The sequence below is a fragment of the Nicotiana tomentosiformis genome, chromosome 2 (genome assembly GCF_000390325.3).
Source record: "Nicotiana tomentosiformis chromosome 2, ASM39032v3, whole genome shotgun sequence".
Taxonomy (NCBI): domain Eukaryota; kingdom Viridiplantae; phylum Streptophyta; class Magnoliopsida; order Solanales; family Solanaceae; genus Nicotiana; species Nicotiana tomentosiformis.
In genome coordinates, this window is record NC_090813.1 from 7,076,335 (window position 1) to 7,102,907 (window position 26,573).

The window sequence follows — 26,573 nt, forward strand, 5'->3', positions numbered from 1 at the left end:
GGAGATCTCCCTGTACTGTATATTCATTCGGAACTACAGGACGGTATCTCGGGAGATTTCCCATTATGTTTACCTTGTTCTGAGCCGAGGGCTCCCTTAACTATTAAATTTTCGAGAATTTCTTTAACTGTGTTACCGTAAACCTTACTTATATCTTTTAATATTTAATTTATTATATTTACTCCGGAAGGGCCTTGACCTGACCTCGTCACTACTCGACCGAGGTTAGGCTTGGCACTTACTGGATACCATTTTGGTGTACTCATGCCCTTTCCTGCACATGTTTTCATGTGCAGATCCAGGTGCGAGCTATCAGCCTCGGGGTTAGTGCGTGCTGCTGATTCTAGGAGACTTCAAGGTACTTCTACTTGCATCCGCTGATCCTCAGAGTCCCCTTCTACTCCCTCGCTTAGAGATTTTCCTTATTATCTTCATACTTTTGTATAGAGCTACATAGATTATAGCAGCTTGTGACTTAGTGATATTTCGGGTTTTGGAAAATTATTTTGTATATGCCGAGTGGTACTACTTTTGGTTATTCACAATATGTTGTTTATCTTTAAAATGTTGTGTTTTCTTTACATTTTTTATAATATTAGGCTTACCTAGTCGTAAAGGCTAGGTGTCGTTACGACACCTTACGGAGGGTTAATTTGGGTCGTGATACCCAATCATGTCGTGGCCCTGCAATTTGCATTCTTTACAATATTAGGACAGGTAATCATATTTAATGGACACCCATTCAGTCCTCACTTCTCCAGTTGCCTCATTCTCGATATCCATACGTACCTTCTTAGGTAAGTCAGCTAGAAGATCAACAAGAACTTTCACTCGCGCATAACTAGGTCTCCTTTTATTAATTGTAGCCATATCAAGATGAAGAGGCTTACCCACAGCTGATGCCAAAGAAAATAGACACTCCTTGGCGAAAAAGGTTGGTAACAGATTTGGGAATGAAATCCACGCCATACCTTTGGTGTTTCCTCCCAACCTTAAATTTTGCGTCATAGATCAACGTCCTCTATTGATATTCATTCCTTTCCTTATCCTTAATGTAGTACACACTTTTGGATGTAAAATCAATAAAGTCTTGCCATAATGTCAATCGTATTAATACATGTTTGTAGCAGGAGAGGTAATAGCAGTGTACTGTGGCCAATAATAAGCAAAATCATGAATTAATGTCCCTTGAACTCCATTAACTACAATCTCTCGAGTAAACCCATATGGGTTATTTAGAGATGTAATGAACTTAATATATGGTCCATCTTTCTCAAAATTTCTTGCAACTCCTGCCCATTTGTACAGCCCTGAACGCACAAAATCAGTCACTTCTGGATAGAAAGGTGCAGCTGAAACTACACTGATTGGTTCAGGTTCATCTGTAGGAGAAAGAGCATAGAGTGCAGCCTGAATAAGCTGGCTTGATCCTGTCCCAACGACGACGTAATGATCATCCATAACTGCATTTCCAAACACATTGTGCAGCTTCTTGATCTCTTCTTCTCGTTTTGGCTCCAAGAACCAGCACAAGTACTTGGCATTAGCAAAATAACTCAATGATTGATAACCACTGAATGTAATATCACACATGTTGCCCATCTTTTGCCAGTATGATTCATACATTACTGGATCAGCAACAGTCACCATTAGAGTTTGCACCGCTCCTCATATGCCTAATTCTAAAGCATGGGAATTGTGCTTTATCCATTTGATAAGCTCATCTTGCTTCAGGTGGTAATTCAAAAACTTGAGAGAAAATCCTTGCCTCTGTAGAAATTTGCGAGTTGGCTCCAAATTTGGCTAAGGCATCAGCAGTTTCATTTCCTTCTCTGTAGCAATGATGGACTTCTATGTTCAAGGATTGTGCAATTTGAGTCATGTACTTGATGTCATCTGTAAGCTCCCAATGAGGTTTATAAACACCCTTTATTATATTGACAGTCATAAGAGAATCCATCTCTAGGATGCAGTTGGTTACATTGTTTTGCTTACACCAATTAAGAGCATAGAATGCTGCCTGAACTTCAATTTGGTTGTTAATGCAGAATTGAAGAGCTTTGGCAAATGCCCTAAAGTCCATTCATATTTTCTACTAAAGCTCTGTCACGCCCCGAAATTCCCTCCTTCGGACCATGATGAGGCCTAATATTTCACTTGCTAGGAAAGCCAACGTTAGAATAATATTAGCCAATTTTTAAATAATTTTTAAATTATTAATAATCAAGGAAACAAAGCGGAAGCAAAGTTTGAAATATAGTGAAATAATCCATAAAATAACGGTGTCTAAATACCATCCCAGAATTGGTGACAAAAGTGCACGAGCTTCTAGAATAAATATAAATAAAGGTCTGAATAAAATAAAGCTGTCTGGGAATAAACACACAACTAAGGTAAAATAGATAGAGACTTCAGAACTGCGGACGCCATGCAGTTATACCTCAAGTCTCCTCTGGTAGCTGAAATCCAAGAAAGTCTATGGTACGCTGCTGGGACCAACTCCAAAATCTATACAAGAAGTGCAGAGTGTAGTATCAGTACAACCGACCCCATGTACTGGTAAGTGCTGAGCCTAACCTCGACGAAGTAGTGACGAGGCTAAAGCGGTTCACTTACATTAACTTGTACGCAATATTAATAACAACCACAAATAATAGAAATAAATCAGATAACTCATTTATAATAATTGAAGTCAACCCAGCAGTCATAATCCATTATTATTTCAACCAATTCTGTTGCAGCGTACAACCCGCTCTCACAATATATTCACATTCAATTCTGTTGCAGCGTGTAGCCCGCTCTCCCAATATTTTCCTTTTAATCAAGTCTATCATATATTTATTTCAATCAAGTATATATATAGACTTTTAAATAAGTCTGTTGCGGCGTACAATCCGATCCCCTAGTATTGACTTTTCAATAAGTCTATTGCGGCGTGCAATCCGATCCCCCAATATTGACTTTTAATAAGTCTGTTGCGGCGTGCAATCCGATCCCTCAATATTAACTTTTAATAAGTCTGTTGTGGCGTGCAACCCGATCCTCCAATATTAACTTTTAATAAGTCTGTTGCGGCATGCAACCCGATCCTCCAATATTAACTTTTTAATAAGTCTGTTGCGGCGTGCAACCCAATCCTCCAATATATCCATTTCAATCAATTCTTATAGAAGAAATTTCCCCAATAAATACAACAATTAATATAAAATTATAAGACAACAAGCATACAACAATTATGATTTAATTATGAAAGAAACAATGACAAATAGCAAATTATTATAAAAATCAGGGAGAAAAAAAGCAGTTTAATATTTAATATGCTAAATGTCAAATAACAATTAAAACACATAATTTGTCTAGATTACCTACAATAGAAGTTCAGTTTCACACCATATCCCATGTCTCTTCTGACTTTGTTGAGAGGATCAGAACTTCCTATATTGCTGATGCTCACCTGCAACAACTCATGCAGCGACTACAACAAAATCCCATGATAAACCCCCTTTATTTGTTGAGGGGTGGGGTGCTTTACAGGAATGGAAGGATAGTGGTTGGTGTAGATAAAGAATTGAGAAAGGAAATACTACAACAATTATATGATGGAGCAGTAAGGTCAAAAAACCCCAATTCGCATGCCTTATATTCCCTACAGCTCTATGATGGACAAAGTTGACAGGAGTTTGCAATCTAGAGAAAGCACTATTAGGATTCTGAAGCATCACCTAACAGTCGCTCAGTCCGGGATGAAGGCACATGCTGATAATAAGGTCTTTCAGGGAATTCACAGTTGGTGATATGGTGTATGCAAGGTTGCAACCGTATGGACAAATATTGTTAACTCCAAGGTTTCACATACAGGGGCGGAGCTACAGTAGTGGGTGCGGGTTCGGGCGAACCCAGTGACTTTTTCCGAAACTCTGTATTTGTATTGAAATATTTACTAAATCTATATAAATATATACTGCCGAACCCAATAACAAAAGGAGTCTTGGTTCAACGGTAAGGGTTGTGGGTTTGCTAGGAAAGATGGGGGTTCGATTCCCGCTCAAAGTAGTGTTTTGTTTTAAAATTTAGAATCCGCCTCTGTTCACATATTAATTTTGATGATACCAAACCAATATAAGTTTTAATTAAAGAATATTTACTTGGTATAAATTTATTATTGGTACATGCTTATTTAATGAAGAAGAATTTGCTGAAAATCCAGAAGAATATGGAAAGAAAATATGAGATGAAATTACATGAAGTTACAAAAAAAGATCAACTGTTTTATTAAATAAGAGATACTGTCCAAGTTTATTTGTTTAAGAAGATCCAGACGAATATGGAAACAAAGTATTATGAGATGGACTCATATGAAGATACAAAAGAGATCAGCTCTCTTATTGATATGCTGCCCAAATACAACAAATAAGGAAATCGGCACAAGTCCTCAAGGATTTAGAAGTATACAACAGCTAGCAATAGGTGTGTAAGCAACTTCATAGGTTAGAAAGTTATGCTCGATGGAAGAAGTTTGAAATAGAAATCTAGAAGGTTTATAGAAGTATGGAAAAGACTGCACCTAAGTTGGCAAAAGAAAGACAGAAAAGGAAAGAAGTACGAGGAAGCAAAGGAAATAATCTCAAAATGCACTTCCAAAGGAAAGAAGATCTACATGGTACTTAATATTCAAGAATCAAAGATTTTATTGTTCTGGAACAAATAATGAACCTTCAAATAATAGTTCTGGTAGGTCCATATAATGATTTGGGACATGGGCGTATGCCCGAAATTTAATTTGGAGGTCTCTAACTTGAGTTATCGCCATTTATTAAAAATTAGAAGTTTGAAAGCTTAAAGATTTCAAAGTTTGACCACAAATTAACTTTTATTGATATCCGGCTCTAATTTCGATTCTGTGAGTTGGAATATCTCTGTTATATCATTTGGGACTTGCCTATGAAATTTGAAGTCATTCCAGATTCGTTTAATACGGTTCGGCACGAGTTTTGTAAATTGAAAAATTTGAAACTCATAAGTCCGAATCGAGGTGTGATTCGTAAATTTCGATGTTATTTGACGTGATTTGAGACCCCGAGTAAGTCTGTATTATGTTACAGGACTTGTTGGAATATTCGAAAGGGGTTCCGAGAGGTTTGGGTGAGTTTCGCACGAGTTTCGTACCATTTTTTGTCAAGAACACACGTATGGTTCTGGTGTGTCGCACATGCACAATTGTGACCGCAGGTCAGTGATCACTTCTGCTGAGGCAGTGTTGCTTCTGCTACTTTGAGACCAGGGGAGAAGCATCGCTTCTCCGAAGCTTGGGACGTAGGTGCGATGCCCACTTCTGCGGTGCTATGATCGCAGATGTGATCTTTCATGCTTTTGCGACTTCCTTCGCGCTTCTGCGCAGTCGCTTCCGCGACGTGAAGGTCCGCAGATGCAGTCCTCTACTTGGCTGTCTTGTTCTGCAAATGCGAGCTTTGTCTCGCAAAAACGAGCTCGCAGATATGAAAAATATGTCCGCATATGCGAAAATACTGGACAACAACAACAACCTAGTATAATCCCACAAGTGAGGTCTGGGGAGGGTAGGATGTACGCAACCTTACCCTTAACCTGGAAGGGTAGAGAGATTATTTCCGATAGGCCCTCGGCTAAAGGAAAATACTGGACAAAATGCTTAAAATCGGAAGTTTGCCATTTTTACTCATTTTTAAGTTTTAAGTCTCTAATTTGGGAGATTCCGAAGGAGTTTTTCACGAATTCGACTTGGGTAAGTGTTCTATATCCTAAAGTGATTATATTTCATAAATATATGGTTATATTGATCATTTATTTCAGATTTAAATGGAAGAAATCGAGATTTTTGTCAATCTTTTCAAAAACGAAAATTTAGGATCTAAAGGGTCATTTGATGTCGGAATTCGATAGGTTTTGTATGATTGGACTCGTCTCAGAACGGGTGTTAGGATTTTGTGAGTTTTTTTGGGTTTCGAGATATGAGCCCCACTATTGACTTTTAGTTGACTTTTGAAATTTTAATTCGGAAAATTAACAATTTCATATGGAATTTATTCCTATAATTCGTGTTGAGTATATTTAATTGTTTGTGACTTGATTCGAGGCATTCGTACACCAATTTGCGAGGCAAAGGTTTATTGGAATCTTGAGTTGGTTGCAAAGTAAAATAAGTTTCGTGGTTAACCTTGACTTGAAGGAATAGGACTTGTTTGCTACATGATTTAAATGTGCGGGTATAACGTATATGTAAAGTGACGAGTACTTATGCATTGCGCTTGAGTCAAAGCATGCAGGTGGAATTTGTTCTTTGTGAATAATTACCTATTTAATTAAGATATTCATGCTTAAGTTTATTATTATTTATTTGATCATTATTAATGAAATTATTGTTAATTTAATTATTATTGAATGTTTTGGAAGGTGAGGTCAATATTCTGGCATTAAATTGATTGATGAGTATAAATCCCCACATTTACAATACTATGCTAAAATTATATTATTATTTTCATGGTAAGGAAGAGTATAAAAGCACGAAGGGTGATGTCGTACCATTTATTTTATTTATAGTATCATTGTTGTGTTGAGGAAGAGTGTAAAAGTGCGAAGGGTGATACCGTGCCATTTTCACATTATTATTTATTGATTTTTAAAGTGAGGAAGAGAGTTAAAACACGAAGGGTGAGGCCGTGCCATTTAAATTATTTATTCATCATACTGTGGCAAGAAAGAGTGCTAAAGCACGAAGGGTGATGCCGTATCATTCATATTATTTATTTATCATTTCATGGGAAGGATGAGAGTAAAAGCACGAAGGATGGTGAATTATTTGGTTGTTACGTGACACTTCTCCTGCTAGAATAAATTATATCTTTCCCTTTCACATATTCCCTCCCACATTTGTAAATTGTTAATTACTGTGTTTATTATTTCTTCGTATATGTATATACTTGTACAGGTTGTTCACGTATGTGTCTTGTCATAGCCTCGTTGTCATGAGCCAAAATTCATTAAAGGTTGTGATAGCGCCGGACACCGCGGTCAGGCAAGACAAAAATAAATACTTAATTTGGTTTTCATTTTTAATATTTCTAAATTCATATTTCCTTCAATTAAATAGTAAAAGATGAAGTTTACAAAATAAATAATAATATCTTTAAAATTTCCAACACAGTGCAACTCATAATCGCCCAAATTCTGGTGTCACAAGTGCATGAGCATCAACTAGGAATATAAAATAAAATACGACATCTGTCCGGAATACAAATTGGACAGGAAAATATAAATACTTTGAAGGAGACTCTGCTCTGCTGGCCGCGGACTCGTAATGTGGAATGTAGCTCACCTAAGTCCCCGCAATAATCTCGCATTTGTGCCCACTAGGCCACTAGACATATATGAACCTACATAAAAACGTGCAGCAAGTGTAGTATGAGTACGTTAATCAATGCGTACCCAGTAAGCATCTCGCCTAACCATGAAGAAGTAGTGACGAGAGGTTGACTTCGACACTTACTAAGGGCCAACAATATGATAATATAAAATTCTAATTAAGCAGGATATATATAACAATAAAACTCATAACAAGAAATAACTGGACAATTCATCACCCTATTTAAGGACCCAAATCACTTCCTTCATTTAAAAAATAATAATCTTTCAATTAATGAATTTATACCAATTATAAAAGGAACTTCCAATTCTATTATAACACATGAATACCACCAAGGACGTTCGACCCGATCCAACATAAATGCAAATTGTGCACAGCCGAGGGTCGAAAGGCGAGAACCATAGATGCATCTATTACCCCACTCGTGGATCGTACATATGAAGCGATCAAATATAAATTACCAGTAAATCATAACTTTGTCTTGATTCTTTTCAAAATAAAGACAATTCAACTTGAAGCTTTTAAATCTTTAAAATCCTTGACTTAGTTTCATTCGATACCTCGCTCGCAGATCATATATGCGACACGGTCAAATATAAATTATCAATAAATCATAACTCTTTCTTGATTCTTTTCAAAATAAAGACAATTCAACTTGAAGCTTTTAAATCCTTAAAATCCTTGACTTAATTTTATTTGATACAATTAACAAATATAATCAAATAACGGTGTCCACAAAGCATAGTGTAAACCTAAAACTACCCGGACATAAACATGGATAGTAGCTACGTACGGACTCTCGTCATTTTGTGCGTACGTAGCCCCCACAAATAATAACACATATTAATTAATTCCACCTATGGGGTAAATTCCCTCTTACAAGGTTAGAAAAGACACTTACCTCGCTCCAAAATTCTATAACTGGCTCCCAGGCCCTTCAAATAATTCAAACTGATGCCCAATGCTCCAACACTAGTCAATTAAGATGTAACTCAATCAAAATGTACTCTAATACTCATTATAATTCAATTCACAACAATTCCTAACTCCGCTTGAAAAGTCGATAAAAATCACCCTCGGGGCCACGTTCCAGGATTCTAAAAATGTTTGAAGATAAACTTTACCCATGACACCACTAACTCAAATATATAATTTATTCCAAACCCCATGTCTAATTTCGTGGTCAAAATTCAAAAATATCAATTTCTTGATTTTCTACCAAAATCCCATATTTCTACAAATTTTCAAGTCTAAATCCATCTATAATCCAAGAATTCAACTTGCTATAGGTGGGAATCACTTACCTTGATATAGATGACGAAAATCTCCCTTCCAAGAGCTCCAAACATCGCCCAACCAAATAAAAAGTGGAGGAAAATGGCCAAATCTCGTCTTTAAAAACCTCATTGCCCGACGACTTTCGCACCTACGGTCCCACATCTATGACAAAACCCTCGCAGGTGCGCATTTCCCCTACCTGGCCAAGCTCTGCACCTGCAAACAAAAAGAGGCCGCTTCTGCGAGCCCATCTGCTTCTGTGACTACTTGACCGCAGGTGCACCAAAATTTCCGTACTGCTGTGGCTGGCCTGTCCTCACTCTTTCGCTTATGCGGCTCATAGCTCGCACCTGTGAGCTCGCTCCTACGGCAACCTCTGTGCACGTGCACCAGAAGCTGGAAGCTTCAGCTGTTTCTCCCAAGTCCAAACTCGCTCCGTTTACCATCCGGAATCCACTCGAGGCCCTTGGGATCTCAACAAAATATACCAACACGTTCCAAAATACATTACGAATTTAGACGAGGCTTCAAATCACATCCAATAACATCGAAACTATGAATTACCCTCCAATTCAAACTTAATGAACTTTGAAATTCCAAAACTTATACAATCGATACCGAAACCTATCAAATCACATCCGATTGACCTCAAATTTTGCACACAAGTCATAATTGACATTACGGACCTACTCTAACTTCCAAAAGTCAAAATCCAACCCCGATAACAAAGAGTCCACTCCCAGCCAAACTTCTCAAAATAATCCAAATTTCCAACTTTCGCCCAAAAGACCCCAAAATGGCCTATGGACCTCCAAATCCACATCCGAACGCGCTGCTAAGCCCGGAATCATCATACGGAGCTATTCCCAAACTAGGAATCCCAAATGGACATCGATATCTTTGAAATGCACTTCAACTCAAATTTATGAAATCCTTCCAAAATGTCAACTTCCATAATAGGCGCCGAAATATTTTCGGGTAATCCAAAACCTGATCCGGATATACGCCCAAGTCCAAAAGAATCATATGAACCTGTTGGAACCTTCAAATCTCGATTCCGAGGTCACTTACTCGAAATCCGACCTTGGTCAAATCTTCTAACTTAAAGTTTCTGAAATTAGAATTTTCTTTCCAACTCAACTCCGAAGTTTCCAAAATTCAATTTCGACCATACGCACAAGTCATAATACCTGAAGTGAAGCTGCTCGGGTTCTCAAACCGCTGAATGATGCACTAGATCGCAAAACGACTGGTTGAGTGGTTATACTCTCTCCCACTAAAACATACGTTCGTCCGTGAACATGTTAAGAACTACTCTAGAGTTGTCTAAAATCACTGTTTAACACCTCGTGCACCTACCTGTGCTACCACAACCTAGCTGAGCACATTAGCTCGAGCCAATCTAAAGATCTTTCTCTTTATTTAGTCAAGTAAGTCTTAGAGCCAAATTCCAACATCTGAAATCCTCTGCCAAGTCTGTTTCCAATATACGAACACTGTATCCATCACTACACGATGCACCAATACATGATTACATACCTTTACTGAATTCGTACCATGCACCGTGCAACTCACATGACCATAATAACATCCTCTGACAACAATAGCCAAAATCCCACGAATCTGATGCTTACAACACACCTCATGACACATATAAGTCTCGTTCCAATTCTTGAAATGCCACGACAGAGAAGATGTGTAGAACTCATATCCACCTACCAAATTACAATTTATGGAGTCTCTCCTCCTGACAAGAACCATTACCTCATTCTGGACTGAATAACAATATTTACTCTTTAATATGCCTCATATAAATCTGATCGCATTGATCCCAGGTTCAATAATCTCGTCTCACCCAGTACAAGTTGCTCAGGCAATAAGCCACCTCAAACACTGCCAAAATCTCATATTATTCCACAATGTACTAATAAACTACAAACTCGAATGTGATACATAAGGAAAAAAACAACTCTGGAAAGAACTACTCAACCCACGTAACTAATTAAACAACTGAAAGGATGTTATGAACCATCCTCAAGAAATGATAAGCAAAACACGCAATAATAGATATGGGAAACTGTACTCAATAACACACTGTTTGGGCGTGCAACCCGATCCACACATGATACTCGTGGCGGCGTGCCACCCAATCCAAACAACATATCCTTTGCGACGTGCCACCCGATCCACACATAACAATCTAAGAAAAACACACATCGAGTCGTAACACTTATACTCATGAAAATCCCGAATATCAACCATGAGCACGTCAAGTGCATAATACAAATCCTGGGGAGACGGGTAGCATCATACGCTATAAAACTCAAGCACGACTAAGGTGCGATATATGATCTGCATCTCGAGAGCCATCCTCCTCACATAATACCACAACCCATATGGGATCGCAATACGAGTGCGAATAATCAAACCACCTCACAACCCACTTTGTATAATATAGATTACACAAGACAGTTGACAACAATAATAATATCCAAGGCCCAAAGACCCTCCCGAAAACAACGCTATGCTGAGATGAGCACATCCGGCTGATATAGAGCCCATATTCACATCTAGATCCATCCACGGACCTCAACCGATTCTGATCATACCATGCTTGGCTAAATAGCCTCTCAAGGATCCACGACGACCTATTCACGACACATAAGAATAGCCGTCAAATCCGGAACAAACTTCCATATTCCACAACCAAATGAACTGAGCGCCCTTCAAGCATAAATTCTCACGTTAACGATAGTACTACAATCTCCATACTTGGTTTTAAATCTTTAATCAATCAAGTGACTACATGCCATACTTATACAATATTACGTGGGATACACTCCCATGACCCTCCGCACAAGGTAACAAGTCTGCACATCCATACCACCAGTCACACTGATGTTGTAAAGCAAATCAAGAATCCACAATCAATACATAAAGCCTCTTACACAGGACACCGATATCAGGTGACGCTAAAGACAATCCCAACTTACTCTAAACATCCAAATTATTCCCTGATCATCCGAGCTCATGACATTCTTGTCAACACTGAACCGTAACCTTGATCCTCAACTTCTAATTCCCATGCTGCTCACTGCACCTACCATACAAATACGCGAGAGTACAAGAATTTCATCATAACCCTCGGACCACCAATAGGGTACATACTTCATCATATAGAAACTTTTGACTTAACTCACTTCAAGAGAACCATTGCCACACGTGACTGAATTCTCATAATCGCAGAAAGTACAAACCTCGAGTGGTGGTTTAAACCACCATATTTCCTCTGGGCTCCATCTATACATAATAGGCCATAATACTCGCATGCCTCCAAATAAGATCAATTACGGCGGTCGTCAAACCTCGCACGTACCACCACAAATCACAGGTATACTCAACACGTTGAAGGAACTGATCATTTCTACTATCATGCCAATTCAACCATTGCTAACCGAATGTGACTTCTTGTAATTTACTCTGGATTTGCCTTAGGAATACTAATAGCTTCATTCAGAACATTATGAACCCAAATCTGCACTCATTCCGAGTGACCTCATTTCATGAGACCACGTTGTCTCCAAATCCCACAAACCATCTCATACCCTCTTTATGTGCATATTCGCATCTTCAACTTGTACACCCATTCTGAAAAATCCCTCTACGAATCCGAAGTTATTTTCTCCCATTCCTCAAATTCCACACCGCAGACTGAAGATAACCTAGAACACTCTAAGCCACTTCTGATAATCCACTGCAAAAGCTCTATACTTAACCATGCTACGGATTCGAAATACTTAGGCACCACACTTCAACTTTTGAATCCACTAGGACCGTTGTTGAGAGTCACCCACTCTGACTTCTTCCCAATTATGATCAAACTCCAAGGCTTTGCTAGCACACGAACACCCTCTCAAAGAAGCACCTGACTTAATCACTTTCCTTGTAAATCATATTTATGAAAAGCATAAACTTTGAGTCTTCCCAAAGCCTGAACATGAATCGATAAGACCAATTATAGCACACCTTCCTAAAATCCTTGGCCCAATCACCACTGATATCCTCGTTCTTTAGTCGTAACAACCCACCAACATGCCGTTAACCAGAAACCTCACAAGTAGATAACCATGCAATCCAATCATAGATGGTGGGGCTCTCCCACTTAGCTTGAAGCTACCATTGCATAACTCTGGAACTACCAAGATTCCTTCTTCCTTACTGATATGACCTTGCGCAATCGACCCGCCAAATTTCTCGAGATCTTCCTGTTAACCATTTCATGAACGCCTTGAATCCCTAGCCACATTTACATATTCGACCTTTTACCAGATAGCCAGTAAAATTCTTCGTATGAGTTTCATCAACACCACGCAACAATAATCTTGCTCACCAAAAATAACCCACATGTGGAAATTCTGTGTCGACATCTTCCAACGACGCTACACCGAGTACAATTACTATGAAATCCTTAAACCATCCTGAGCCCGTGCTCATTCACCAGCCGTACAAGCCTGTTCACTCCCCCTTGCCATCAATTAAACGTGTGACGATACATTTTAATCCAAAGTCATGTTGTATCCTTTTTCATATCATGCAACTCTTTTCTGTTGTACCCAACCCTCCTCCATATAGTAGCCAATATTCCAAATCAAGTTCATAGACTTAGGCATTGTCCACCCTGAGTTCCAAATCACTCTAAACTTCCCCTAAGGCGTATAGTCATCCTACCACATAACCCATATGTAACTCTTCCACTCTGCTACTTTGGTCAACCCTCTCTTTTAAGCAACTACCCTACTTCGTTTCTCACACTTGACCTTCTAGAATTTAACCACAACAAGACACCCCCCACATGTCCTTCCTCATCCTTCACTGCCCTGTTGTTGCCTTAACTCAATATCTATCTCTGTAGCACTTGAACCAATCGATCGCTACCAACTTTAAACCTTTCCGAAGATCATCTTCCTTGAGCCCTCAACACCCGTACCACCGATTAAGTCCTGAACCACCGCACATTGCGAACTATGACAGTCGCTTCTTCGGCACCATCTCACACTACTCTGCCCCGAAGGCAAATTGATGAAGACCATAACATCGGCTAACTTAACACATTCAATCCAGGGTGATGACATATGTAAATTCCACCATGCTCGAAATACCAAGTCTCGTTACTCCGTCAACTCAAACCTGAACATTCATAGTCCGATTGTCTTTTGATCTCTAAATCATGCGCTGAGTAAACCTTTTTCCAAGTCATTCACTGCTTCAACACATAGACAAGCATCCTTCCATTACACAAAAACGGTGCGATAGCAACGCATGAATCATCATAACAATCAATGGCAAACCTTAAAACCGTAGGTAATACTGATACCGAGCTGAAACGACAGAACGACCTTCTGCAAGGCTACGGCAATAGCCAAATCAAACATGCATGGAGAAACATCCTGCACCACATCTGTAGTACCATTAAAAATTTCTCGATTCCCAATTTTTAACAAGCGCATCACGTTGCACAAGACTGAATAGGAACGGAATGAAGGCATAAGCTCAAACAAATCAAACCGCAAGATGAGGAATCAAGAAGGGAAGTGCTCCTAACAGTCGTGTAGCCTCTCGAAGATAAGTACAGACGTCTATGTACCGATCCGCAAGACAATACTAGACTCGCTCATGACTCGTGAGACCTATGTGAACCTAGTACTCTGATACAATATTGTCACGACCTAAAATCCATTAAAGATCGTGATGGTGCCGGACACCGCGGTTAGGCAAGCCAAAAATAAATACTTAATTTAGTTCTCATTTTTAATATTTCTGAAATCATATTTCCTTCAATTAAATAGTAAAAAATGGAGTTTAAAAAATAAATAATAATATCTTTAAAAATTCCAACACAGTGCAACTCATAATCGCCCAAAACCTGGTGTCACAAGTGCATGAGTATAAACTAGGAATATAAAATAAAATACGACATCTGTCCGGAATACAAATTGGACATTAAAATATAAATACTCTGAAGGAGACTCTGCTCTGCTGGCGGCGGACTCGTAATGTGGAATGTAGCTCACCTAAGTCCCCGCAATAATCTCGCCTTTGTGCCCACTAGGCCACTAGACATATATGCACCTACACAAAAATGTGCAGCAAGTGTAGCATGAGTACGTAAATCAACGCGTATATAGTAGGCATCTCGCCTAACCCCGAAGAAGTGACGAGGGGTCGACTTCGACACTTAGTAAGGGCCAACAATATGATAATATGAAATTAAAATTAAGCAGGATATATATAACAATAAAACTAAGAACAAGAAATGACTGAACAATTCTTCACCTTATTTAAGGACCCAAATAACTTCCTTCATTTAAAACAAACAATCTTTAAAATAATAAATTTATACCAATTATAAAAGGAACTTCCAGTTCTATTATCACACACGAATACCACCGAGGACGTTCGGCCAGATCCAACATAAATATAAAATGTACATTACCGAGGGTCGAACGACACGAACCATAGATGCATCAATTACCCCGCTCATGGATCATACATGTGACGCGGTCAAATATAAATTACCAGTAAATCATAATTCTGTCTTGATTCTTTTCAAAAAAAGACAATTTAACTTGAAGCTTTTAAATCTTTAAAATCCTCGACTTAGTTTCATTTGATACCCCGCTCGCGGATCATACATGCGACGCGGTCAAATATAAATTATCAATAAATCATAACTCTTTCTTGATTCTTTTGAAAATAAAGACAATTCAGCTTGAAGCTTTTAAACCCTTAAAATCCACGACTTAATTTCATTTGATACAATTAACAAATATAATCAAATAATGGTGTCCACAAAGCATGGGGTAAATAACATCGTCACTTCGTGCGTACGTAGCCCCCACAAATAACAACACATATTAATTAACTCCACCTATGGGGTAAACTCCCTCTTACAAGGTTAGAAAACAGACTTACCTCGCTCCGAAATTCCATAACCGGCTCCCAAGCCCTTCCAATAACTCAAATCGATGCCCAACGCTCCAACACTAGTCAATTAAGATGCAACCCAATCAAAATGTACTCTAATACTCATTATAATTAAAGTCACAACATTTCCTAACTCCGCTTGAAAAGTCGATAAAAATCACCCTCGGGCCCACATTCAAGAATTCTAAAAATTATCGAAGATAAACTTTACCCATGACACCACTAACTCAAATATATAATTTATTCCAAACCCCATGTCCAATTTCGTGGTCAAAATTCAAAAATATCAATTTCTTGGTTTTCTACCAAAATCCCAAATTTCTACATATTTTCAAGTCTAAATCCATATATAATCCAAGTATTTAACTTGCTATAGGTGGGAATCACTTACTTTGACATAGATGACGAAAATCATTTTTCCAAGAGCTCCAAACATCGCCCAACCAAATGAAAAGTGGAGGAAAATGGCCAAATCCCGTCTTTAAAAACCTCACTGCCCGACGATTTTCGTACCTGCGATGCCTTGGCCGCATCTACGAGAAAACCCTCATAGGTGCGCATTTCATTTACCTGGCCAAGCTGCGCACCTGCGGACAAAAAGGGGCCGCTTCTATGAGCCCATCCGCTTCTACGACAACTTCCCTCGCACCTGCGGTCATGCAGGTGCGCCAAAACTTCTGGACCTGTGGTGTGCTAGCCTACCCTCACTATTTCGCTTCTGCGGCTCATAGCTCGCATATGCGGCTACCTCAACTCTTCCGCCCAAGTCCAAACTCGATCCGTTTACCGCCTGAAATCCACCCAAAGTCCTCAGGACCTCAACCAAATATACCAACACGTTCCAAAATATATTACGAACTTAGTCTAGGCCTCAAATCACGCCCAATAACATCGAAACTATGAATTATCCTCCAATTCAAACTTAATGAATTCTGAAATTCCAAACTTCTAAAATGGATACCGAAACTTATCAAAGCACGTCCGATTGACCTCAAATTTTGTACACAAGTCATAATTGACATTACAGACCTACTCCAACTTCCGTAAGTCAGAATCCACCCCCAATATGAAAAAAGTCCACTCCCGATCAAACTTCTCAAAATTATCCAAATTTCTAACTTTTGCCCAAAAGACCCCAAAATGGCCTACGGACCTCCAAATCTACATCCGGATGCGCTCCTAAGACCGGAATCATCATACAGAGCTATTCCCAGACTCGGAGTCCCAAACAGATGTCGATATCATTGAAATGCACTTCAACTCAAATTTATGAAATCCTTCCAAAATGCCAACTTCCACAATAAGCGCCGAAACATTTTCGGGTCAACCAAAACCCGATCCGGACATACGCCCAAGTACAAAATCATCATACGAACCTGTTGGAACCTTCAAATCCCGATTCTGAGGTCGCTTACTCGAAATCCGACCATGGTCAATTCTTCCATCTTAAAACCTCCGAAATTAGAATTTTCTTTCCAACTAAACTCTGAACTTCCCGAAATTCAATTCCGACCATACGCACAAGTCATAATACCTGAAGTGAAGCTGCTCAGAGTCTCAAATCGCTGAATGACTCACTAGAGCTCAAAACGACCGGTCGGGTCGTTACACTCGTCACTACTTCGTCGAGGTTAGGCTCGACACTTATGGAGTACATGCGGTCGGTTGTACTCATACTACACTCTGTACTTCTTGTGCAGATTTTGTGAGCACCTAATTTTTTACCATATTTAAATTTTTTCACCTTCTACTACGTAAATTATTTTAAGGGTTTAATCTACAGTTTTTAGCTTTGTTACACGTTTCTTATAGGGTAAAAACTTTAAAATATTTTAATGGTTAGTTATTACTATTACTATTATTTTTATATTTATCTTTATTCTAAAATAATAAAAAACCAGAAAAGATATTTTTTTTAATTTTAGGATGGGAATAAACAAATAGGAAAAGAGGAAGTATGGAATTTAAAAATCAAAGTAAAGGAAGGTGGGAATTGTTTTTAAAAAAAAAGTAAAAGAAAATGGAAAACTAAAAAAATAAAAGTAAAGGAATGTGGAAATTTAAAAATTGAAAAGTAAAAGAAAGTGGGAAATAAAAAATAAAAGTAAAGGTAGGTGAAAATTTGTTTTTTTAAAAAAGAAAGTAAAAGAAAGTGAAAATTCAAAAAAAGAGTAAAATAAGTGGAAAATAAAAAACGAAAAGTAAAAAAAAATGGAAATTTAAATAAATAAAAGTAAAGAAAGTGGAAAATTAAAAAATAAAAGTAAAGGAAGGTGGGAAATTTATTTTGTTTTAAAAGAAAAGTGGAATGTGGGAATATTTTTATTAAAATATAATAAAATAAAATAAAAAACTGAAAATTCTGAAATTTTTTCTATAAATAGAAGAAAGAAATGTGAGAAGAAAGGAGAGAAAAACATATGAGATAATTTAGAGAAACAATATTTTTCTTTTACTACGCTACGAAAATTTTTACTTGTGTCAAGCTTTCTACCTCTTTCTTTCGAAACAATCCAGCAATTCACCACCTCAAAACCTAACAAAAATACTTCAAAATATTCCTTTTTACACGCCAAATAATGGTGTCAATAGTCGAGGTCAAGGATTCTGTTGGAGCTCTGTTCAATAGCTTTGATGTTCTTTTTCGCTTATGCTTGTTCGGCGTTCGTCTGAGTTATTGTACATGTTCTCGGAGACTCATTTAATTAGAAATTTTGCATTAACGGTTTATTCTTTCCTTTATTTTTTAATCTTATTTCATGTGATTTTATTTATTTGCGTCTAAATTTTATAAATAATAATGTAAACTAATCCTTAAATGTTATATGCTTAATCATGTTTATGAAAATATGGTATTCAAACTTGTTGTAAAGTTGTGAAGATTTGGACTCTAATAAGTTTAGGCTTTAATTGTTGGGTTGTAATGTATTTGTATATAATAGTTTATTTATTCAAATATCTAAAATCATACATTTCTTCCACAAATAATTCCATAATTTACGACCTTACAATAATATCAAAGTTTAAGACGAATAATGAACACCATTAGAGTGCTTTAGGTGTGCTTTTAATTAGTTTATCGCATTTATGTATACGTCCCGTGGCATAATTTTGATTTTCCAATATTAAAATCGATGTATGCATTCGCGCAACTTTGGGAAAAATAATCTTAATATAATAAAATATTATTAATCGTGTACACGTACGCGTGACATATTTTTGGCACAATAAACAAAACGGATTCACACATATGATTCGTTTCAAAGATAATCTCATATTTTAATAATAAAAATCGAATAGATAAAACATGGAAACCAAAGAAATCACAGTTTATCGAAAATGAATTCAAGCCAAGTTGTAGTCAAGAAAGCGACCGTGCTAGAACCACGAGACTCGAGGAATGCCTTCTTCTCCCCAGTCAACAGAATTCTTTACCCGAACTTTATTTTCGCAGACCAATAATAAAAGAGTTAAATCTTCCTTTGAATATGGATTCAAATAAAAGGTGACTTGGAACACCCAAAAATCAAATTCTAAGTGGCGACTCTGAATAATAAATAATCGCTACTTCAAAAGTATCACTTTAATTGAAAAAACGCTTTAACCCATAATACATAATATACATACATATATTTTGCTGCTAAAAAGAGGTGTGACAGCTATGGCGACTCTGCTGGGGAACTTTAAGAATTCGAGCTTGTACATTGACTTTATTTGGCTTTATTAATTTTTGTATATATTATGATTTATTTTGGACTAATGCGCTAAATGTCGTTCCTTTACCGCTTTGATATTATTTGAACTATATAAACTGTCTTCTTACGCCTCTCTTCTGAGTCTTCTGAATTTATGATGCACACATGTACGTGATCCACTTTTCTGTTAAAGGTCATACCAAATAGTAAGAGGCTGGATCAGTAGCTAGGCCGTGTAGACTTTTGTGCTCCCGGTATGTTGCCCCCACCTCAGCTCGAATTGTCCGCTTGGGTAAGTTAGGTCTAAAACACACCCCTAGGATTTTAAGCCAAGAATAACATAGACTCATGCCGGATCCCTAGTAGGAACGTTTGTTGCATTACGTACATTTGACTTTGGGGACTCAACATATGGGTTGGGTCCGTCTAGGACAGGTGCACTAAAAAATAAAAGACTTTCCTTATGCATTCTATGTGCTACTTGTGCATTTTGTTTTATTTGGTTTTCATGTTGATCGGCTTTTAGAATAAGTACAGATAATTTAGAAAAGCAGGAGTGAGAGGTAGGAGAGAAAATTCTTCCGGATTCCAAAATTCAGGTATTTGAAATATCCTGAAAGTCTACCGATATTTTGAAAAAAAAAAGTCATTTCAAAATAAACAAAAAATTTCAAGTGTCTTGATTCCCCTATTCTGTCAAAATTGATTGAACTACGTGAGTCTTATTCTCACCGGATGTGAGATACGTAAGCAACCTTTATCAGGTCTGGCCCCAATTTTCAAAAATTCAAAAACAAATATTTCCCTTTAATTCCTTTTTTAGAAGTCTTTCTTTGAGATGTCAAATCCAAAAATATTTTCTTCCCTTTTTAGAAGACTTTCTCCCAAAATTCAAAAAAAAAATAAAAATCCAAAAAATATTTTCTTTCTTTTAAAAACAAATCCAAAAATATTTTCCTTTAAATCTATCTTCGAGATATCAAATACATAACAACAACAACTCAGTAAAATCCCACAAGTGGGGTCCGGGGTGGGTAGTGTGTACGAAAATCTTACCCCTACCCCGATAGAGTAAAGAAGTTATTTCCTAAAGACCCTCAGCTCGAGAAGACAAAAAGACAAAAAGACAAAAAGACAAAATCAATATCACGCCAGAAATCGTAGAAAACGTAACAACAACATGGAAACTAGAAGATAGAGAAGGTAGATACAAAGCGAAAGCGATAGCCACTAAATAGACCTGACACTATAAGAAACGAAAAAGCAATAAGACACCACATTGTCACTAGCCTCACGAAGGTACGAGATAAGGAAAGACTCAACTGCCTCCTAACATACAACCCTAATCCTCGATCTCTACAACTTCCTATCAATAGCCATGTCCTCGAAAATCTGAAGTCTCGCCATGTCCTGCATAATCATCTCTCCCAAATACTTCTTTGGCCGCCCTCTACCTCTTCTTGTGCCCTCCACAGCCAACCGCTCACACCTCCTAACTGGAGCATCTGTGCTTTTCCTCTATACATGACTATACCATCTGAGCCTCGCTTCTCACATCTTGTCATCAATGGGAGACATGCCCACCTTCTTCGGAATATCATCATTCCTAATCTTATCCATCCTAGTGTGCCCGCACATTAACCTCAACATCCTCATTTCTGCTACTTTCATCTTCTAGATATTTGAGTTCTTAACAAACCAACATTCAGCCCCATACATCATGGCCGGTCTAACCACCGCTTTATAAAACTTACCTTTGAGTATCGGTGGCACTCTCTTGTCATACAAGACTCTAGATGCTAACCTCCACTTCATTCCCCACCCCAATACGGTGTGTGACATCCTCGTCGATATCCCCCCTCCCCTGGATAACCGACCCAAGGTAGTTGACACTGCCTATACTTGGGAAGACATATGATCCAATCCTCACATCCACGCCCAATTCCCTCGGCTCAGTGCTAAACTTACACTCCAGGTATTCCGTCTTCGTCCTGCTTAGCTTGAAACCCTTAGACTCAAGAGCCTGTGTCCAAACCTCCAACCTCCCATTAATATCGGTTGGCGACTCATCAATCAAAACTATGCCATCAACGAATAGCATACACCATGGCACCTCTCCTTGAATATGGTGTGTTAACGCGTCCATCATAAGGGAAAACAAGAATGGACTGAGCACAGAACTTTGGTGTAACCCCATAACAACCGAATATTGCTCAGGGTCACCTCCTACTGTCCTAACCCGAGTCTTAGCCCCGTCATACATGTTCTTAATCGCCCTAATGTAGGCAATGGGCACAGCTTTTGCCTCCAAGCATCTCCAAAGAACTTCTCTAGAAACCTTGTTGTACACTTTCTCTAGATCAATAAACACCATGTGCAAATCTTTCTTCCTCTCCCTATACTATTCCTCCAACTGTCTAACAAGTTATATAGCTTCCGTAGTAGAACGACCCGGCATGAACCCGAACTGGTTGTCTGATATTGACACCGTCCTCTTCACCCTCTCTTCAACCACCCTCTCCCAAACTTTCATGGTATGACTAAGTAATTTGATACCCTTATAATCGTTACAACTTTTGATATAACCTTTGTTCTTATACAAAGGCACCACCATACTCCACCTCCACTCATCCGGCATCTTCTTCGTCATAAAAATAATGTTAAATGGCCCAGTCAACCACTCCAAGCCTGATCTACCCACCCACCTCCAAATTTCATCTTGCCCGATCGCTTTGCCCCTTCTCATCTTACGCATAGCTCCCACGAACTCCTCAACCTTGATGCACCTGCAGTGCCCAAAGTCATGGTGACTCTCAGAATGCTCCAGTTCACCTAGGACAATATCATGTTTCCCTTCTTCATTCATAAGTTTATGAAAGTAAGTTTGCTATCTCCTCTTAATCTGAGCATCTTCCATCAATACTCTACCGTAGTCGTCCTTGATGCATCTCACTTGGTCCAAATTTTGAGTCTTCCTCTCTCTCTTCTTGGCTAGCCGTAATAACTTCTTCTCCCCGCCTTTCTCCCCAGTTCCTCGTACATACAACCATAGGCCGCAGTCTTAGCCTCTGTGACCGCCCGCTTAGCTTCCTTCCTAGCTACCTTATACCTCTACATGCACACTCGCCTCTCCTCCTCATATATGCTCCCTATTAACTTCAGGTACGCCACCTTCTTCGCTTCCAATTTAGCTTGGAACACTTCATTCCACCACCAGCCTCTTTTGTGCCCGCAAGAGATGACCGTCGAGACACCTAACACCCCTCTCGCAGCCTCCCTTATATGACCTGCTGTCTTCGACCACATACTGTTTGCATCACCGCTGCTCCTCCAGTCTCCCATCGCCGACAACCGCCCCTCTAACTCTTGGGCTTTCTCCTTAGTCACGGCTCCCCACCTGATTCTCGGTCTTCCTCTGGCAGAACATTTCCTCCTCTTTAACATAATACCAACGTCCATCACCAAAAGCCTATGTTACGTCGCGAGTACCTCACCCGGAATAACCTCACAACCCCCTGTCACACCTCCTGAGGAGGATACAGTCAATCTGAGTCTTTGCCACCGCATTTCAAAAAGTAGCCAAATGTTCCTCCCTCTTCAGAAAACTAAAGTTCGCATTCACCAACCCTCCTTAGTGAAGTCCAACAGCGAGGTACCTCACCCGTTCCTCTCTCAAAATTCGAAGCCTCCATGCATCTCACCGTAACCACCTACAGTCGACCCAATATCACCATTGAAATCCCCTCCTATGAATAGCCTCTCAGTAGGCGAAACCTGACGCACAATCTCATCTAACTTCTCTCAGAAGCGCCGTTTAATTTCCTTATCCAGGAACGCATGCGGTGTGTAAGTTCTAGCGACATTTAGAGATCTCTCCAACTACCAACTTAATAGTTATTAATCTATCATTCACCCGTCTAACCTCAACCACAGACTCTTTAAGTTCCCTATCCACCAAGATACCCACTTATTATTACCCTTCTAGACTCCAGAGTACCAAAGTTTATACACATCCGCATCCCTCACCCTGTACCCTACCCACCTAGTCTCCTGGACATACGCTATATTGACTTTCCTCCTCCGGAGGATCTTCGCCAACTCTATAGACTTACTCGTTTACATACCTACGTTCCATGACCTATTTCTCAACCTATAGGTACCCTTGTTCCCCTTACCTCCCTTGCCACCCGACCGACCCCCTAACACATGCCCCTCCTCCCGCCCCGCCCTACGCTCCACGCAAGTAGAATGTAGGAATTATATTGGTATACACGACGGTGTTGCGGCCACCTATGTCCTTCATGCCCAACTCCCACCGCTCTTTGCTGCGACACGCCCGGGATGTTCTTTACTATTTTCACACACACGTCCCGCTCGCCGCCAATAGCCACCGACCCTAATCTGAAATACACACAAAACATCACGAAACCAAACAAAAAAGGGGAGCATATCACCGCTACCACTGGCGAAGCCCCAGTCGTAGCAAAGAAGCGCAAATAAAAAGGAAGCGTATATAGAGATGGAACAAAAATGAGAGGATCCGAGAAAACAGGAGGGCTTACACGTAACTAAGAATAGAGCTTACACACAACTAAGAAAAAAAAAGAGGGAAAAGGGCACCTGCAGTGCTGCTGCCCGGTAAAGCTTGGGAGTGGGGAAGATGGAAAGAAGAAAGAAAAGAGAGAGAGAGAGAGAGAGAGAGAGAGAGAGAGAGAGAGAGAGAGAGAGAGAGGGTAACTTGCTGGGTAGGGGTAGGGGTAGGTCGCCAGCGTGGTGAAGGTCTGTTGGTGGAGGTGGTCGCCGGCAGCTTGTGACCGTTGGGCTGAGGTTGGGGATGACTCTTAGTTTTGGGTTTTACCGTTGGAGGAGGAGCGTTAGTAGATAGAGAATCTCTTAGATGAAACAGAGTAGTGTGCAAAAAACATAGCAAACTGAACTAAAAACTCGGTAAAACATTATTGAAAGTGACTTCTCGCCCTTGAGCCCCAGCGCATCTTGAAGGGACAATCACATTTCACTAAGACAATCAATCAACCAATAATTCCAGCTCCAAACTAGTTGAGCTCAGTTATATTAACAATCTACTCTATATGGATCCATTTCATTCCAATATTTAATCACGAACAACTCTAGTTTTAGACGTTTTCAGAAAACTAGCGATTTTCTAAAACTCATACTTATCCCTGTACTGATGTACAAATCTCCAACCATACTGAAGATATTCTAGAGGAACATGACACCTAATGTAAGTGCAAGAACAACAACTATGCCAAAATCTTAACTAATTGACCTCTCTCATTTATGGATCCTCAGCTTTCATTCCAGTAATTGCTTAGCTTAATCCATACGGATTTCGATAGATGGTAGGTCTTTTTAAGTCAATTTGTCTTTACGTGAATTTAGGTTTACCTCGTTCCTTTTAACATATTTAATCATCTTAGTACTATACATTATGACTGATACATCCAGAGGGTAGGATATTTCCAAACCATCTCATATGTTCTTCTCTAATTTTATCCTTTCATATTAAATCTTGTCTAATCTTTATATGATTGCACATCCATCTTGACATCCGCACATCTGTAGGTAGCACTTGTATTGTGGCGATCAATGGTCCAACATTTGCTCCCACACATCATTGTTGGTTGTCACAACCGTTCTATACTTGGTAAGTATCTTCATATTGTATAAAATACTTCCGGTAGCACTCCTCCTTTTTAGCAACCCTACTTTAATTTTATATGTCACATCATCTTCTGTCATGTCAATATAATTCTCATGTAAGACTAAGAATTGCTTGCATCTAGGCATCACAAATCCGATCATCTCACGTGAACTTCATTCTTCTTGTGGAACAACAAAATTTAAGCATGAGATAAAAGGAATATTTGGTACTCCAATCACACATGATGTGAACAAGAAAAGTAATATATCAGTTTCATGACTTCAAACCGAATCAAGATATTGTAAGAAGTTTTGGGTGATATATGAAATTTACATCTTGCACACCTCAGGAGCCATCCATCTATATGTTCCAGTTTTGGCGGTCATCACCCCTGTTTGAGCCTGCACTCAGGCAACCCCGAAGTCACCAACCTAAATATTTTTAAAAATAATAATAATAATAAATTTGAATTCCAAAATATTTTCGCTCTTCAAAAGTGTTTTTCGTTCTTCAAATGTTTTGACAAGAGTGGGTTGCTCTAGTGGTGAGCACCCTCCACTTCCAACCAAGAGGTTATGAGTTCGAGTCACCCCAAGAGCAAGGTGGGGAGTTCTTGGAGGGAGGAAGCCGAGGGTCTATCGGAAACAGCCCCTCTACCCCAGGGTAGGGGTAAGGTCTGCGTACATACTAACCTCCCCAGACCCACTAGTGGGTTATACTTGGTTGTTGTTGTTGTTGTTGTTAAAAGTTTTTTTTTCGAAAATTAAAAAGAAAACATAGAATCCAAAAATATTTTTGGAAATTCAAAGGAAAAATTTCAAAATCCAAAAATATTTTCTTTCTTCTTTAGAAGTCGTTCTTTCGAAAATTCCAAAAATAATAGAAAATAATAAAAAATCAAAAATAAAAAAATATTCAAAGTCCAAAAAAAACATCTTTCTTCTTAGAAGTCTTTCTTTCAATAATTTCAAAAAAAATCGAAATCAAAAAAATTGAAATCCAAAAAAACAAAATTTATTTCTTTAGAAGTTTTTCTTTTAACAATTCCAAAAAAGAATAAAAACCAAAAAATATTTTCCTTGTTAGGATCTTTCGTGTGGTTATTTGTATATGAGTAAAATATAAAAGAGTTAGTTTATTTACTTTATTCATATTCTTCCTGAACTACGTGATGATCTGATTCATGCGGCGTCATGATACGTAAGCAATCCCCATCAGATTCGATCATAGTATTAAACAAATTGAGTGAAAAATAAACAAAAAAAGAAAAGAAAAATATTGAGTGAAAAATAAAAAAAAGGAAGAAGAGAAAGATTTAGTGAAAAAATAATCCAAAAAAAAAAAGAAAACAAAAAAGAGTGACAAAAATAGGAGGGAAGAGGGAGCCATGATAGCTTCTATCTCGAGGGGGCCCACAGGCCATTCAACCAATCATATGTGCTTCCTAAGGTCTCACAACACTATTATCCCCATCAAGATACTTCTTATGCCGTGGCACCACCTCCCTATGTGGTGATGAACTCGCAACCTTACACGTGGCCACAATATTATA

At 38.7% G+C, this 26,573-nt stretch overlaps 1 protein-coding gene across 1 annotated transcript; it reads right to left on the reverse strand.

Moving 5' to 3' along the window:
* Positions 1-1,110: 1,110 nt before the first annotated feature.
* On the reverse strand, positions 1,111-1,650 carry LOC104106536 (tryptophan aminotransferase-related protein 2-like). Its single transcript, XM_009615101.1, has one exon. It carries the CDS (start codon positions 1,648-1,650, stop codon positions 1,111-1,113), a length of 540 nt encoding a protein of 179 aa, XP_009613396.1.
* Positions 1,651-26,573: the final 24,923 nt, after the last annotated feature.